General features: G+C 38.7%; 4 protein-coding genes across 5 annotated transcripts; 2 read left to right on the top strand and 2 right to left on the bottom strand.

Moving 5' to 3' along the window:
• Window positions 1–3: 3 nt before the first annotated feature.
• Window positions 4–2,046, top strand: LOC145969194 (uncharacterized). The gene is made up of 4 exons (XM_083095109.1): window positions 4–231; window positions 502–595; window positions 672–1,108; window positions 1,350–2,046. Exons 1-4 carry the CDS (start codon window positions 128–130, stop codon window positions 1,522–1,524), a joined length of 810 nt encoding a protein of 269 aa, XP_082951235.1. The 5' UTR covers window positions 4–127; the 3' UTR covers window positions 1,525–2,046.
• LOC145969197 (rhodanese domain-containing protein CG4456) lies at window positions 1,639–3,132 on the bottom strand. Its single transcript, XM_083095113.1, has 4 exons — window positions 2,821–3,132; window positions 2,365–2,565; window positions 2,048–2,210; window positions 1,639–1,901 (listed from the first exon to the last, which is right to left on the bottom strand). The coding sequence occupies exons 1-4, from the start codon at window positions 2,951–2,953 to the stop codon at window positions 1,844–1,846; spliced, it is 555 nt and encodes a 184-aa protein (XP_082951239.1). The 5' UTR covers window positions 2,954–3,132; the 3' UTR covers window positions 1,639–1,843.
• A 198-nt stretch (window positions 3,133–3,330) lies between these two features.
• LOC145969183 (uncharacterized) lies at window positions 3,331–12,458 on the top strand. 2 transcript variants are annotated; one of them, XM_083095079.1, is made up of 13 exons: window positions 3,331–3,525; window positions 3,863–3,988; window positions 4,114–4,295; window positions 4,426–4,685; window positions 4,819–5,014; window positions 5,118–5,401; window positions 5,476–5,876; window positions 5,959–6,104; window positions 6,300–6,631; window positions 6,707–6,841; window positions 6,922–7,106; window positions 7,228–7,382; window positions 8,321–12,458. In XM_083095079.1, the coding sequence occupies exons 2-13, from the start codon at window positions 3,910–3,912 to the stop codon at window positions 9,383–9,385; spliced, it is 3,420 nt and encodes a 1,139-aa protein (XP_082951205.1). In that variant the 5' UTR covers window positions 3,331–3,525; window positions 3,863–3,909; the 3' UTR covers window positions 9,386–12,458. The 2 variants fall into 2 exon arrangements, with proteins under 2 accessions (XP_082951205.1, XP_082951206.1); XM_083095080.1 differs by lacking the exon at window positions 3,331–3,525 and adding an exon at window positions 3,553–3,742.
• Window positions 12,459–12,665: 207 nt separating this feature from the next.
• LOC145969187 (peptidyl-prolyl cis-trans isomerase sig-7) lies at window positions 12,666–15,022 on the bottom strand. Its single transcript, XM_083095089.1, has 4 exons — window positions 14,804–15,022; window positions 14,090–14,580; window positions 13,601–13,842; window positions 12,666–13,498 (listed from the first exon to the last, which is right to left on the bottom strand). The coding sequence occupies exons 1-4, from the start codon at window positions 14,871–14,873 to the stop codon at window positions 12,823–12,825; spliced, it is 1,479 nt and encodes a 492-aa protein (XP_082951215.1). The 5' UTR covers window positions 14,874–15,022; the 3' UTR covers window positions 12,666–12,822.
• Window positions 15,023–15,070: the final 48 nt, after the last annotated feature.

Raw genomic sequence — 15,070 nt, 5'->3', positions numbered from 1 at the left:
GAAAAAGGAAGAAACATAACCTCTCTTGTTTGTCAAAAATGGACGCGTTGTTCGAAAAAAATTGAGAGGAGAGTGATATTGTACAGTGCATCTTAATGAGGATAAATATTCATAAAATAGTGAAAAAATGATGAACGAAAAAATGATGGATGCGCGAAGACGCGAGAGAGAGTTGATAGGATTACGAGGAGTTCCTGAGGCTTGGAGCAAATCCCCTATTCAAATCGAACAGTATGTACTTCGTTAGACCTGTATTTGACTGTCAATTTAAATAATACTATTCCAAAGAATTAATGTCATGAAGGTTTTTATTATAATTTGTAACTCATAAGATTAGAATTTTAATGCTGGACAAATTTATAAATTTGCAAGTTTAAAAAAACTACATAAATGCACAATTTTGTTACAGGGCATATGATCATTAGCGATTTATATTTACACAGATAAAGATTAAAGATATATATGTATCACCAAAATTTTGGATTATTTTTTTATTTGCAGTAGTTCAGACGAAGAGACAGAAGATTTGATCAAACAAAAGGATAACATTTTACCAAAAGATCGCAAGAGAAAAAGACACGATACTAAAAAGAAGGTATTTAGATTAATTCAATCAGCATCAAGTATCAAATACTTATAATAACATTAGTGAACATATTTACACTTTGTAGAAGAGTAAAAAATTAAAAAAGGAAAAGAAGGCGAAGAAGGAAAGAAGAAGAGAGAAAAAGGCAAAGAAGGAGGCAAAAAGGGAAAGGAGGAAGAGAAAGAAAGCAAAGAAAGACACAGACAGTAGTAGTTCCGATGATAGCAGCAGCAGTGACGAGGAGGTTTGGGTAGAGAAGACCGCAGTCACGGATAAACCGAGACCGAGGAAAGGTTCGAGTTCGGATGATAGCGGAGACGATGGTACAGTAGGACCCGCTCCGAAACCGCATGTGACTCTCTCGGCTAAAGATTTCGGCAAGGCTCTACTACCAGGCGAGGGTGCAGCGATGGCAGCTTATGTCGCCGAAGGGAAACGTATACCTAGGAGAGGTGAAATCGGCCTCACCTCTGAGGAGATTGCCTCGTACGAATCCGTCGGTTATGTAATGAGCGGCAGCAGGTAATGTTTATATAGAATACATTTAAAGATTTTTACAACAATCTATTTTGATTCTTTATTTAAAGAAAAAATATATAATTTGTAGAATTTGATTTTCTAAAATATAAGTGCAAATACATAATTGCAAAAATTATTAGTTTAAAATTCAATTGACAAACATATTGATAAAGTATAAAGAATACTTTTATGTATGTGCTTGCTAAAGATACATGCATTTTAAATGTTCTATCTCTCTCTAAAGGCATCGTCGTATGGAAGCCGTTCGTATACGTAAGGAGAACCAAATCTATTCCGCCGATGAGAAGCGTGCCTTGGCAATGTTCAGTAAAGAGGAACGACAAAAGAGAGAAAATCTTATATTAGGACAATTTAGAGAGATGATTAATCAGAAGAAATTGGCACAGGAGAAGAATTAGATAAACTTTATGTATATAGAATACAAATTCTCTTGTATAAATTTTTGTATAATGCTAAGCCTTTATAGTATATTAAGCAAAAACAATATATAGAAAATAATGTACCGACACGTGTGCAGTTAATACTATTAATAACATTCAGTTTATTTGAATCAGAGTGTAACAGAGTTTTGACAGGGTATAATATGCTCAATTGGATTAATAATATTTATCTTTTATTTATAAAAGTAGAATATATTCTAGAATCATTGCAATGTGATTTAAAAATAACAGTGAATGAATTCAAGATACATTTTTAATGCCAAATCTTTTTCTCTTTTTAGTTTTTTTTTTGCTTGTCTTCCCAATCCAGCCAACCTCCAGTGTAATTATATGCCCTGTAGAATAGATAAACAGATGTTTCGGTACAAATCACTGCTTATACGATTCTATACAGTAAGTTCAATTGAAATATGGACTAAGATCATTTCATAAAAGTCTCAGTTTATATTTCAGTATCTAATAAAAATTATTGTCAGCATACTTTGTATATCCTAATTTTTGCACAGTTTCTTGCACTATCCCGCTTCTTCTACCAGACCGACAGCTAAATATAATTTTTGTATCTTTATCAGGTTTATGTTTGCCATAGCGTTCCTCAAATTCCTCTTTCGAAAGATTTAGGAATACATTTTTGACATCATCCACTGTATAAGTATATTCATATACATATATTATATACATTACTTTTGCGATTGAGATACAATAATTATTATATCATTATGTTATATTGTTCAAGAAACATGTAACGAGAAACATGAACTTTCCAAAGAACTTGTAGATATGAGAGAAGATTCCTACTTGGTATATTAATGCTTCCGGGTAATTTCCCGGTCTCGTTTATTTCCGCATGTTCGCGAACATCGACGATGAGAATATTTTCGTCCTTTTGCGCCTCCAAAAGCTGCTTGTAATCGACGTTAAGTGCCATTTTGTTTTCGCAATGAATCTCAGTGTCCACTTCTCGATAAGGCGAACTCGACGAGTATAAACTTCGTATCACTTATAAAGTTATATCGAAAAATTATATCTTATCAAACGATCGTTAGATAAAATAGTCTCTCATAATAGTAACAATATTCTATAGAATCTATCAATGATCTTTGAAGAAGCTATAATAAAATGAAGAAACAAAACAATGCTAAGCGAAAAACAAACAAAATATATTTAACGATCTGAATCTCGATAGACTTTTAATCAATGTTTTTTTTAGATTTTCTATTTCTATTTCTAGTCAATAAGAAAAATGATACGCACGGCTGCCTGTTGGACAATCAGATATGACTCTTATAAACTGCTGACAATAACTTAGATCTATCGATGGATTTTTGCGCAAAAAACCCGCTGACATGAATACTTGATAAAGTCGACGGGAGAATCTTGTATACATGGCGAGCGTCAATTTTTCAATGAACAGCTGATCGAAGATTGACTGTCACTCTACGGTTGTTTCGTTTCGTTTGACAGGTATCGCGCGTTTCGTAAAAATCATAGAAATAATAATAGTCGATTAGCAAATCTTATAATATTATAATATCCCAAATATACAATTGTACATCTCAAATATTAGAAAAAAATGCATTTTATTCGAACAACTCCGGTTAAGGGTGTATTTGCGGCATGCGTAGAAAATAAAATTAAAAGAAGCGTAAAGACTAAAGTAGCAATAATATTAGGAAAATATGTGCGAAAATGAGACAATTAATGAGAGAAAATAGAAAGAAAAATAAATGAAAAGAAAAATAATTTTTTTTTTTTATTTGACAGGTTTTCGGTTTCCAATCGGCCAAAGTCGCGCGTTGAGAGGCCTGCCTAAATTCGCCGGGAGCGCCGCCTGGCGAGGAATGTGGCAAGCGGTTCTTTTTATTTCTCGCGTACGGACACAAGTGGAGAGTGTACTAATTTATCAGAGATAATCACGGAGAGATACTGGGCTTCGGTGTTATCGCAGTTTCGAAACGAGTGAGTAAAATCGCGCGGGGACCGAAGGCCTCGAGTCGTGGCTCGGCGTCGTTTGTCACTTTGTCTCGCGAGCCCCGCGCGCTCGCTGGTTGGCAGATACACCCCGATGACGATAGTACGACGACGAGACGATGCGCTCTATTGTTTATTTATACGACTCTCCGGGAGATCCGTCGGAGGGTCTACCTGAGTTTAGAGTCCGAGTTCGCAACACGAGGTCCGCGGATGTCTGAATCCGATTTTACTTTTTTTTTTTCCTTCCTTTTTTTCTCCTCGCACCTCTTTCTGCAGGGCAGCCCGTTTCTTTTTTTCTTCTTAATTGTGTGTGTGTTTTTAGACGGGTGCACGGAATAATCCACATCAAATGAGCCGAACTTTGCGAAAATGAGCTCGCTACAGCCAGGAAACAGATTCCTCCCATTCCCGACTAACAATCTGCAAAGGAAACAACTGTCCATGCAAGGTGTGTCTTGATAAATAATGGTTTTTGTAAAGGTGGCAGTGACGATAAAATGCTACAAGGTTTACGGTATATATCGATAACTATTCTCAGAAAGATGATAAATAAGGTGCGTCTCTCCTCTGCAGGTGGTCTTCCTCAGAGCTTGAGCGGTAGCGAGACAGATGTTTCCACATCCAATGAGAATCTAAGCAACGAAGAGAGATACGTCATCAGGCACACGGCGCGACAAGAGCCGCAGGGTCAGGAGAATCAGCAGCAGAGTCCTTCTAGGTCTTCCAGTCACAAGGAAAACATACCAAATATTCAGGTACATTTAAAATATAATAATTGCATAAGAATTGTAACTAATAGAATATAAACAATAGAATATGCAAATATAACTTTATTAAATGATTCAACATCATTTTGTAAGACTAAAATAATTTGTCTTGCTACAGGGCAATCTGCATAACAGAAACAGTTTGAAAGACAGTTTAAATGGATCAAATAGAAACAGTCTAAAGGAAAGTTTAAATGGCTCGAATCGGAACAGCCTGAAGGACAGCATCACTAGCTCAAATCGAAACAGTTTAAAGGACAATTTGAGCAATCGTAGCGTAGGTTCGAATAGAAGCAGTTTGGACGTATCAACGAGTTCTTACAACACATTGATTATACATAATGCCAACGACGATAACTCATGGATACCGTCCGGAAGGTAAACATTTTTTATTTACTTTAAAATCTACTTTTGTGTGTATGTATATATATATATGTGTGTGTGTGTGTGTGTGTGTGTGTGTGTGTGTGTGTGTGTGTCTGCATATTTGTGATCTGATTCATTTGGGTAGATTATCGGGCGTGGTGAGAGAACACGCAGACGTGGGCTACTTGTATTGCGATGGCAATGGCAAGGGCCACACCAACAGTCCTACGATGCAATCCCTGTCCAACTTATCGCACGAAGATTACGTTCACGAACAATCTGGTGGCAGTAGTTGCCAGGAAATTACAGATATCCCGGATGACTATCTCAGTCAATCTCAGGTGTGACAGATTTTTAATATAGTAATCAATTAATAGATACTAAAATAAATAATAGCAAACTTGTTTCAAAAAAAACATTATAAATAATTTGAATACATTGTAGGTTTTGAAACATCTCGCGAAGGAGGTAAAAGTACCGCCATACAGCAATAGTGGAGGCAGCTTAGAAATGAGATTGGGAGAGATGAGAATAAGAGATGGCGACGGGGGGAAACAGAGCGATAATGAATACGAAAACAGGCTACCGTGCTATATATCTACCCTGATACCGTTCAACAAACAAAAATTTCTCGGGCCGACGGAGAAGTTGACTATATCGCGATCGCAGCCCGATCTGTCCAAAGTTCTCAGGGAGGAATTGTATCTCACTCGAATGAGATCACCCCGGTAACTATATTTTTCACGCGCTAACGTTCAAACATATACCGAGGTATTTCTTTGACGCGATTAAATCTTTATAGACCACAGACAAAGGGACGAGAAGAAATAGAAAGGGAGACGACCGAGATATGGCCACCATCGGAAATGGTTCAGATAATAATTCAGGAGAATAGCGCATTGAAGCTGGAATTGGAACGCTGCTACAACAAAGTTTCCAAGTCGCAAAAGTTGGAGCAAGAGATAGCCAAGGTTCATCGTGCTCATGAAGAACTAGCAGCTTCGTGCGAGCGACGGGAGAAGCTGGAACGCGCCGCCCGACTGAGATTGCAGAACGATTGTCGTCGATTGACCGAGCTGAATCGTGCCTTGAGAGACCAACTCGACTTGCTGTCCGCGCGTACAGACAGTCCGCCGATCGTCGAAACTATGCGAAAAGAGCTAACGCAACGCGAATTACTCATTGGGCAGCTCATCACTCAAAGTACGATTAGAGTTTCAATTCGATTGAGAATTTAAGTGTTAATCTGAACTTTCTCGTAATTGTACTCTCGTTCTGTTTTTAGACAAAGAATTAACCGCTGCGAAGGAGAGACAAGAGATCGAACTGGCCGCTCAGCGAGCTACTTTGCAAGAGCAACGTACGCACATTGACATTCTGGACACCGCCTTGACTAATGCACAAGGCAATGTCGTACGGCTCGAGGAAGAAGTAAATTGATTTAATTAATTTCATTGATAAAGTATGATATGTACATTAAATATCCTAGTTATAGCAGATGATCTTTTATCAATAGATTCATTGATCAATTTCATTAATATAATAATGTTTGAACTTTTGAAGATAAAGTCTAAAATTTTTCGTCTCATATGTATTAAAAAAAAGGTTTTTTTTCCATTTATACAGTGTCGTAAGAAGCAAATGTATGTGGAGAGAGTTGGTCAGCTTCAACGAGCTTTGTCTTCGCTTCAAGCGTCTAGCGATAGACGAGAAGAGACAGAAAGACAATTGAGAGGTCAGCTGGAGAGAGAGTTGCGCGAGGGAAGCGGAGGTGGTGGTGGAGGTAATGGCAACGAGCAGACATCGAATGGTGAGACCATCGCGGATCTGAAACGACGGTTGCGCGAGCGGGACGAGAAGATCATGTCTCTCGAAGGAGACGTGGCCAAATGGGAACAACGTTACTTGGAGGAAAGCGCGTTGAGGCAAGCGGCCATCGACGCAGCTAGTTTACCAAAGTGAGTACAGTTCTCGAGCTTTACATATCATGTTAATTTTTCTTTTCGTTACGCTCATACTTTTATTCCATTCAGAGACGCAAAGATCGCCGCACTGGAAAAGACCAGTCAAGACGCGGAGAAATTAATAGCCGAGGCACGCTCTGAGAAGATGAGACATATGGATGAGGTGCATGCTGCGCAAAAGAAATTGGCTGATCTTGAATCCAGGTAAGATGAACCTATTTGTACGTCATCTAACGACTAAACAGATCTTTCATCAATCAATCGATTCGTTTCTTATCCGATAGAATGAAAGATTTGGAATCGAAACTGGCCGAAAGGGACGCCATGATTAGAGTGTTGCAAAAACACACGTACGATAAAGCGGACAGCAGTAGTAGTAGCGGTGTAGGCAGTTATCCTGCCGCACACTCGTCGCACTCGAGTACGTCGGCGGATCATCATACCGCGCTGACAAGCACGCCAGAACTCGGTAAAAAAATTGCACTTCGAAAACGCATTTGATTTCAACAATTTGAAATCCCCCTGCGATGCTTTTTCACAATGTACGATATTTGTATGGTAATTTCCTTCGCTCTCCTTTTCTCGAAAAGTGAGCAGCGTACTCGGTGGGGGTAGTGGTTACGGCAGCACCGGCTCCTACGGTGTCACAGACAGTTACAAATATAGAAAACAGGGCAGCTTCGAACAGACCAATAAAAGCCTCGACGATCAACTGAAAGAGTTAGACTCTCAATTGCTTAGCAAGGTATGATAATTTAAGCGTGTCCATCCGTGATCGTTTTCCATCAGATATTTAGGTGATGATCGAGAATTTCGTATAAATTGCATCACTCTCTGTTTCATTGAATTTTATTTCTGTTTCATATCCGTTATTTTTTAGACACACACATGCGCTTCGATTTACATTAATATTTATATTTCATTTACGCATTAATATATTTATCTTTTTTTTTTAATCAATAGAGATACTTTAATTTTTGGATCATACTTTGAGTTCTTTAGCAACATTTTAATAATCACCGCTGATCGTGAAAATATTACAGGTCAAACATGCGAAGGTATTCTTGTGTTTGTGTTGCTGTAGAAGTATATTTTATATATTTTTTTTTAATCAAAAGCGTGTCTTGAATTGGTCAATAGTTGGTATGTACGTTTGAAGAAGATACTGAAATCTCGAGATTGAAGTTTTAATCATTTGTAGAATGAGAAACGAGAAAAACGTTACATACTGACTATTTTCTGATTGGTTATTTAATCGATTAATCGCAAATTAACATTGTGTGATTTAATAACACAATAATCTCAATCTATTTTTTTTCTTTTCTTTTGTATTTATTGATAATCGTGTAATACTTTTAATAACACTTAAATAACTCGCGTTATTATTACACAAATGTATGTAAGTTCCTCTTTTAATTAATCTAGCATTTTTTTAATATCGAAATTGTGCTGAACTAAATAGATCTCACATTTCACAAATTAATTCTTTTTACTTGTTTTTTTTTTCTTTTTCTTTTTTTCGAATTGCTCCACTAATCCCTTCTGAGCCCATTAACTTCCTTCTTATCCGTTCCGAGATATCCTCGAATGTGCATGTGCGAGCGTTTTATACAGCGAGCACTAACCCTTTTCCAGGTCCCGGCCTCCTATCTGCAACCCGTGCGTTCTTTGTTCTTGTTTCAGCGGGCACTTTGCTGTTTTCCAGGATTCTCTAATCCGGGCACTGCATCGCGAAAAGGAAAAATACCCAAGCCACTACTGGCGGGTGTAGATAGCACAGGTACCTCGAGCACCGCCTCGAGCAAGAGCCGGCTGCTGGATGATTCGTCCGGTAGTGGCGACGTGGTATCGCCGAGTATAATCGAATTCGCGAACGCGGCGGCCAGATTGAAGGGCACTATCTCGCGGCTATCGGACGGCGGTGGCAAACCGACCGAAGACATGATGCTGCTCGAGAAGCAGGGCAGGAGCTCGCAACGACAGCGAATGACATCGGAGGCCGGCGGTGAGCCGCGCCGCGCCGGGAGTCTACCACCCAGCTCGCTACCGCGACCGCCGAGGACGCTTAAAACGACTAGCAATTCCCGCTATTGTCGACTGAGCGACACGGAGACGCGCAAAAAGTCCGATCCCGGGCCAGGAATGCTGGACGCGACGAACGGAAATGGCGCGAAGGGCGGCGTAAAGACGCGCGATTCTTCCGGAAACTGCAGCAGCATCGAGTACGGTAGATTCGACACCGCTGCGAAGGTAGCGCGCAGCAAGAAGAAGAGCCCCGTGGAGAGCTTTATGGTCAATAATACGCTGAAGAAATCAGCCGGCACGACAAGTAGCGGTGGTCACGAATACGAGAGGTTGCAGGCGGACACGAGTGGCGGCCGCAAGAAATCCTCGGCTGCCGGCAGTAATAACTGCGTGTCGGAGTTCGCAGTGAAACCCAGGGAGATTCAGAGCCGCTCCTTCATACCGCCTCCGCCCCCGTCGTCGTCTCGTCCTCGTATCGGCGAATACGGTCGACTGAGTGACGGCGAGTCCTCCTCGGTAACTACCGCTCTCAAGGCAGGCGGTAACACGTTGAGGAAACAGACGGGAGCCTCTTCTCGCGGCCAGAGCACCGGCAGCATCGTGAGCAGCAAGAGCGGCGGCCGCGATTCCGGCGGAACCGCCAGCAGCGAAGCGTCAACGGCTTCCCTGCCGCCGACCAAGGCGAGGTCGATACCGCGTCCCAACTATCGTATCCAATTCTGAGCCCGCATTTACGCGCCGTACGTTTTAATCCGAGACATCAGTCTTGAGATAGAGGAGATAGGATCTTGAGAAGTCGAGATGATACTACTTGTGTTTCAACCGGCGATTTAACACGATTTCATTGCTGGATCCTCCATGGCAATCGACATAGCATCCATTACGTGAGATTCCAACCTCTCTCTGGAGTCGCATATCTGTGTTATATGAATAGCGGCATCAGATGTGAGGTCTGGATAGCTCAGTGGTTTAGAGCAGTTGCCTGGAAAGCGAAAGGCTCGGGTTCCATTCCCGATCCAGTCGCACCCTTGCACCTCACATATTTTTCTAGTCTACGAATATTGTTTTCTAACAATTATTCGTTGGGCTGAAAAGTGTGTGAATGCTCTCTTCACATGATATGCGATTTGAGCCGTTGCCACGGATGGATTCTGACGCTCGTTAATCAAATAAGCATATAGACACGCCCAATCTTCTCCCTCACACACATCCCTATTTTTATGTTCAACGATTGATTTAATCGGATCAGAATTTTTGTATGAAAAAACTAGTCGCTCTCTTACATGTGTGAGTCTTGAACTCTTCTTCTCTTCTTCACATACGATTTGACAAGATTAAAGATAAGGAAACCAAAATTTTAGCGTAACGACCGTAAATATGGGCTCGAGAATCGATTCGATATCGAGCAAGTCTAAGTTTTCGCGAAGCGAGTTTCGACCGACAATCTCCCAGTTTTCGTTAACTTTATAACGTAATCTGTGCAAGTTACATAAGCTAAATTAAGCAATCGAGTATGTCATACGAATCGTCAAATGAATATCAATGAATGAGCATGGAAAGAGTATCAATTATTAATTATTTTAACTTTCTTTTTATATCTAAAATTTATATAAAATATTTGTTATAATTATTTAAAAAAATTCTAACTTATAATTAATATATAATTTTACATTATTTATTAAATAACACTACTTCATTGATATTCGTTCATATAATGCTCGTTTGTTTGATTTGTCGCTTGTAAACGTAAGATTGTATTGTACGCGATGCGAAAAAACGGCCATAACGAAAAGAAAGTGCCTAGAGTTGCGTCGCGCCATTACGATTACTATTCATTGTTTAGTAAGCCAATATCGTGCAAGCCATAAGACGGATACGAACGACACACGATTTATAATTAACGATGTAGCGATGTAGTGTATGACCTAGTCATTACCAAAGTAACTCGGTAGAATAGGAAAGAAGAATTGTTTTCCTTAGTCGCGTCTCGCGATCCGATCACAGCGGCCTTATTAACACAGGATGGGAGGAAAGATATGTCAAAAGTGCCTTTTCTCGCGGATCTCCATGAAACATTTTTTTCAAAGAGAATAAAAGTTCCCGGTTTTTCTTTCTTGAAAAGAAGAGAAAGGGATCCGCGGATAGTTTAATTTTATCACAAACTATCCAAGCTAGAAACACAACTCCCAAGCTCCTGAATTGGTCTAGGCTCCTCGACAAAGGGGGGGAGACTGAACCGCGAACTTTCCTTTGCAATCCTCGCAATACGCGTATTCGCGTATTTCTTCCTTCTTTTTTTATCATCGTAGAGACGATACTTCTTTTCGCATAGCTTTACCGTAATGTAATAATCTTCCCTCGAAATCCGCGCGTAGATTATATGTAGATCCGTAATATATCTCTTTTTACAATAATTGGTAACGAGATCGAGATAGTCTTTTCATGCGTAAAAAAAAGAAAAAAAAACGAAGCGATAAACGAGAAACGCCAAAGTATAAAATTATTATATGTGACTATATATATATATATAATATATTTTTTTTTAAATTATAATTTGCATGTAAAGGTATATCACTTTACACTCTCGAATTTTATTCACTTTTTATCACATATATATATATATATATATATATATATATATATATATATATATATATATATATATATGTATATAGCGTATTATATTATATCTCTTAATATAATTTACCGTATTTATTTGTGTGTTATGTGTAGTCGTCTAATATGTATGCGTGCGCGCTTATATAATCCATAGTCCGATTGTTTTTCTCTCTTGATATGTAACGCGTAACACGGCGCAGCTAAACTGAACTTTCTTTCGAAAATCTTGTAATATACAGATATAGGTGGATATTGTGATTAGCGAAGCTATAGAATAAGGCTCTCTAAGAATAAGCGTGCGAGGTGGGGTAACGTTTCCCGCGAAAGAGTACAAGGTTCGAAATTCGCCGGAAGAGATTCTTGATAAAAGCGGCGAAATTAACGTTATCAGAGCGACGTTAATACGAAACAGAATTCCGCTGTTGAATGATGGTAATAATGATGACCGTTGTATTCCAATCTTCTGATTCAGGGAGGTGAACTGCTTCTCGACTTCGTTTCCGATGTGTTTCCTACTTCCTGTCTCTCCCACGCGAGGAGAAACAGGCAAAGCGATATCGCGAGGTAGACGGAATGCATTAATGTACTTTCCATATGCAAAAGAATACCAAATGCGACATCACCAAAGAAAAGGCATCCTACTACGGGCTGCGTAGCTATATTATCTACGTGTCCACGTGTAAAAGCGAATATGTGAATCGTTCCTATAATAATTTCACATATGAGGTGAAGCGAGATTTTCGACTCGGAAGAGCACGACTTTCGTGAGAAACGATACTCCTCCTCGAATCTACGGCGATGTTCGAACAGTATCTCGCCGCTGGATCCCCTCTTCTTTGCTCTCTATTTTTGATACGGCCGTTTGCTCCGCGACAAGCCGTGCTATTTCTTTTCATCGTGAAATTATGGGAGACTTCGCGCCTTATTTAACGAACGAAGTCTATGGTTTCGATAGCTTTACTTATTACTGCGCTGGTACCAGTAGAATCCGTAGAATTTCCCGTGGCCTTATCGACTCCGTCGTTCAGAGATTTGCGAGAAAGAAAGCACATCCGTCGATCGATATCTCTGTGTTTCGATCGACGCGGATATCGTGCTTTCGAATATTTTGTACTCGAAAGAACGCTGACAATTTTGATGTAAAAAAAAGGTTTGAATTACAGATCCTCTAAAATTATATCATTCTTCACTTTGATGGTGCGATAGAAAAGATTTATACCTAAATTCAAATATCTATGCATTTCCGATAATAAAACCTATCAATGTGCCTTTATATATTTGTGTAAAAATCGCGTTTGTAGATTGTCATTTAGAGATAATTCAATTCGCAAGAGACATCTTTTCTATAAATGAATCGTTACAAAAAAGATGTAAATTACAGATATTCATTTTATCAAAAACTGATGTTTTGCCTTTATTAAATTCTTCCTTAATCAGATTAAAATTATCTTCATAATGTTTTCACGTTATTCACAATAATGATATATATATTTTAGGAATATTAAGTTCTTGAAATTTCTTCAACATCATCTCGTTTTCCTTCACCGTTTTCTTTTGTGCTTGTGCGATTTATGCCTAGTATCATCTTCTTCATTCGCGATCCTTTTTCTCTCGCTATCACGATGTCGACGTTCTCTATCGCTATACTCGTCCCTTTTACTCCTTCGTTCCAATCTCTCTTCGCTGTGATCTCTTCTCCAGTCGTTGTTCTCATCCCTCCTATTTCTCCTTTCTGATCTATCTTCGCTGTAATCTCTTCTCTGATCCTCCTTATCTCTATCCCGTCGTTCCTCTTTCTTCCTTCTATCCCTTCGTTCATTCTCATATCTATCGTAAGATCTGTCTTCCTTTCTCTTATCTTTATCTTCTTTCCTGCGCTCATACTTTCTATGATCCTTGCGCGAGCTCTCCTTTCTCTTTCCGTCTTCTCTATCTTTACCGTTGTCATTGTTCCTTTCGCGTGATGTCTCAGGTTTTTTCAAAAAGGAATAGTCATCGCGTTTCTTATCATCTTCGTCAAAGTATCGGATACCTTTACCCTTGCCTCGCCAACGCATTTTGGCAACCGATTGCGAGAAATCCACGTGTATCCTTCGATCATCGATCAGGACATTATCCATTTTGAAATACGCGTCTTCGCAGCTTTTGCGATCACCAAACTCGATGAATGCGTACTGCAAGGAGTCTCCCGTTTGGTGGTCTCTTATAACTTCGCAACTATATGTGAAAGAATCAACAAATTATAATAATTAATTCACAGCATGAAAAAAGATATAACGATTTGTAACCAACATTTTTTTATGAAAATGAGGTGCATACCCAACAATCTTGCCAAAACGGCTGAAGATAATTTCGAGATCATCATCGGTCGTGACTGGATTTAATTTACACACAAACAAGACATTCTCGGGAGGGGCAATATCCGCGTCTGGTATATCGCCAACGATCTCTAATATCGTGGCCCTTGCTTTCGCTTCCTTGGCCTTCTGAATCTCCGTCAGTTCTTCTATAGTCATACCACCCATATCGTCGATTGCTTCATCCGCTCCAATTCTGTCGCTCTATAAATAAGATACATAAAAATTAATAACTAGAAATGACAAAAACTTTTTTTAAAAAAATAAAAATGTCGAAACTTATTCAAAATAAATAAAATTATATATAAATTAGAGATACAGAGAAGATTATCTATAAGATCTATAAACTTAATTATGTAAAACAAATGTAAAAATATATAAAGTACAAATTGATAAGAATGGAATTGACAAGAATGCGATAAAAACTTGTAATTTCTGAGATGCAATATACCATTAGAGCTTCTTTTGTCGGCTCCGGGCTTCTGTCGGGAATCACGAGTCCTACAGGATCGTCGAATGGATCCTCCAAGATGACAGTGTGAGATATTCTTATGTCTTGATAAGGCCTTTGATCGCCATCGCAGATAGCCTCGTTAAATTTGAGAATAATCTCCAATCCCTCTGTGATCTCTCCAAACACGCAATGCTCATTGTCCAAAGACTGGAGTTCCGGTCCTAGCGTGATAAAAAATTGGGAACCCAGCATGTTGTTGCCACAATTTACCATGGATAACAGGCCTATCCTGTTATGCTTAATCTTTGGCATATGCTCGGCTTCATAATAACGAGCCTTTTCGCCCAATACGATTCCATACACACTCTCTCCACCTTTCCCAGTACCAGTAGGATCTCCGGTTTGTGTGATGAAGTTAGTTTGCACTGAATGAAAAAGATTCCAATTATAGTACTTGATCTTGCACAACTTTAGAAAGTTCCGTGTAGCTGTAAAAAACAAGATATAATTATGTAATATATATATGTGTATTTTTTCTAATATATATATACACATATATAAGTTTGTGTCCATGTGTATATTTTTATATTTATATTTAATGTTAAAAACATTTATTTAATGTAAAAAAATTGTCCAATTTGTAAATTAATGACAAATATATGAAAAATAGCTTTTCTCTATCATATGAAAAAAAAAATTAAATATACTTACTTTGAGGACGCTCATCGATATAGAGATCTACCGTAAAATCTCCTATAGTGGTTTCTATCACCACTGCCATGTTCTTTATCAAATTTCTTTCCGTCAATAATATTTTATATAAATATTTTATTACAAAAAAATATTCGTTATACACTTCAACACGTTACCGAATTATTGGCGAAACATTGCAGAATAGGTTATGTATGTATGTTCGATTAAGTTAGGTTAAATATGTATAGAGGTCGCTAGAATAAACCATGAAAAAATAAAATACAT

This window comes from Camponotus vicinus, unplaced genomic scaffold (genome assembly GCF_025532165.1).
Source record: "Camponotus vicinus isolate PSW18456_S1 unplaced genomic scaffold, iyCamVici1.0 SCAF_3, whole genome shotgun sequence".
Taxonomy (NCBI): Eukaryota; Metazoa; Arthropoda; class Insecta; order Hymenoptera; family Formicidae; genus Camponotus; species Camponotus vicinus.
The sequence above is the reverse complement of the archived record's forward strand: the minus strand, read 5'-3'. Positions and strand labels throughout refer to the sequence as shown.

Excerpts from the sequence above, each read along its gene's own strand:
- LOC145969194 (XM_083095109.1), top strand. The coding sequence starts at position 128 with ATGATGAACGAAAAAATGATGGATGCGCGAAGACGCGAGAGAGAGTTG. Across the intron at positions 596-671 it reads GACACGATACTAAAAAGAAG|AAGAGTAAAAAATTAAAAAA; the intron begins GTATTTAGATTA and ends TACACTTTGTAG. Across the intron at positions 1,109-1,349 it reads TATGTAATGAGCGGCAGCAG|GCATCGTCGTATGGAAGCCG; the intron begins GTAATGTTTATA and ends CTCTCTCTAAAG.
- LOC145969197 (XM_083095113.1), bottom strand. The coding sequence starts at position 2,953 with ATGTATACAAGATTCTCCCGTCGACTTTATCAAGTATTCATGTCAGCG. Across the intron at positions 2,566-2,820 it reads TGATTGTCCAACAGGCAGCC|TGATACGAAGTTTATACTCG; the intron begins GTGCGTATCATT and ends TAACTTTATAAG. Across the intron at positions 2,211-2,364 it reads CGGAAGCATTAATATACCAA|TGGATGATGTCAAAAATGTA; the intron begins GTAGGAATCTTC and ends ATACTTATACAG.
- LOC145969183 (XM_083095079.1), top strand. The coding sequence starts at position 3,910 with ATGAGCTCGCTACAGCCAGGAAACAGATTCCTCCCATTCCCGACTAAC. Across the intron at positions 4,686-4,818 it reads TCATGGATACCGTCCGGAAG|ATTATCGGGCGTGGTGAGAG; the intron begins GTAAACATTTTT and ends TCATTTGGGTAG. Across the intron at positions 7,107-7,227 it reads GACAAGCACGCCAGAACTCG|TGAGCAGCGTACTCGGTGGG; the intron begins GTAAAAAAATTG and ends TTTCTCGAAAAG.
- LOC145969187 (XM_083095089.1), bottom strand. The coding sequence starts at position 14,873 with ATGGCAGTGGTGATAGAAACCACTATAGGAGATTTTACGGTAGATCTC. Across the intron at positions 14,581-14,803 it reads TATCGATGAGCGTCCTCAAA|CTACACGGAACTTTCTAAAG; the intron begins GTAAGTATATTT and ends TGTTTTTTACAG. Across the intron at positions 13,499-13,600 it reads CGTTTTGGCAAGATTGTTGG|TTGCGAAGTTATAAGAGACC; the intron begins GTATGCACCTCA and ends TTTCACATATAG.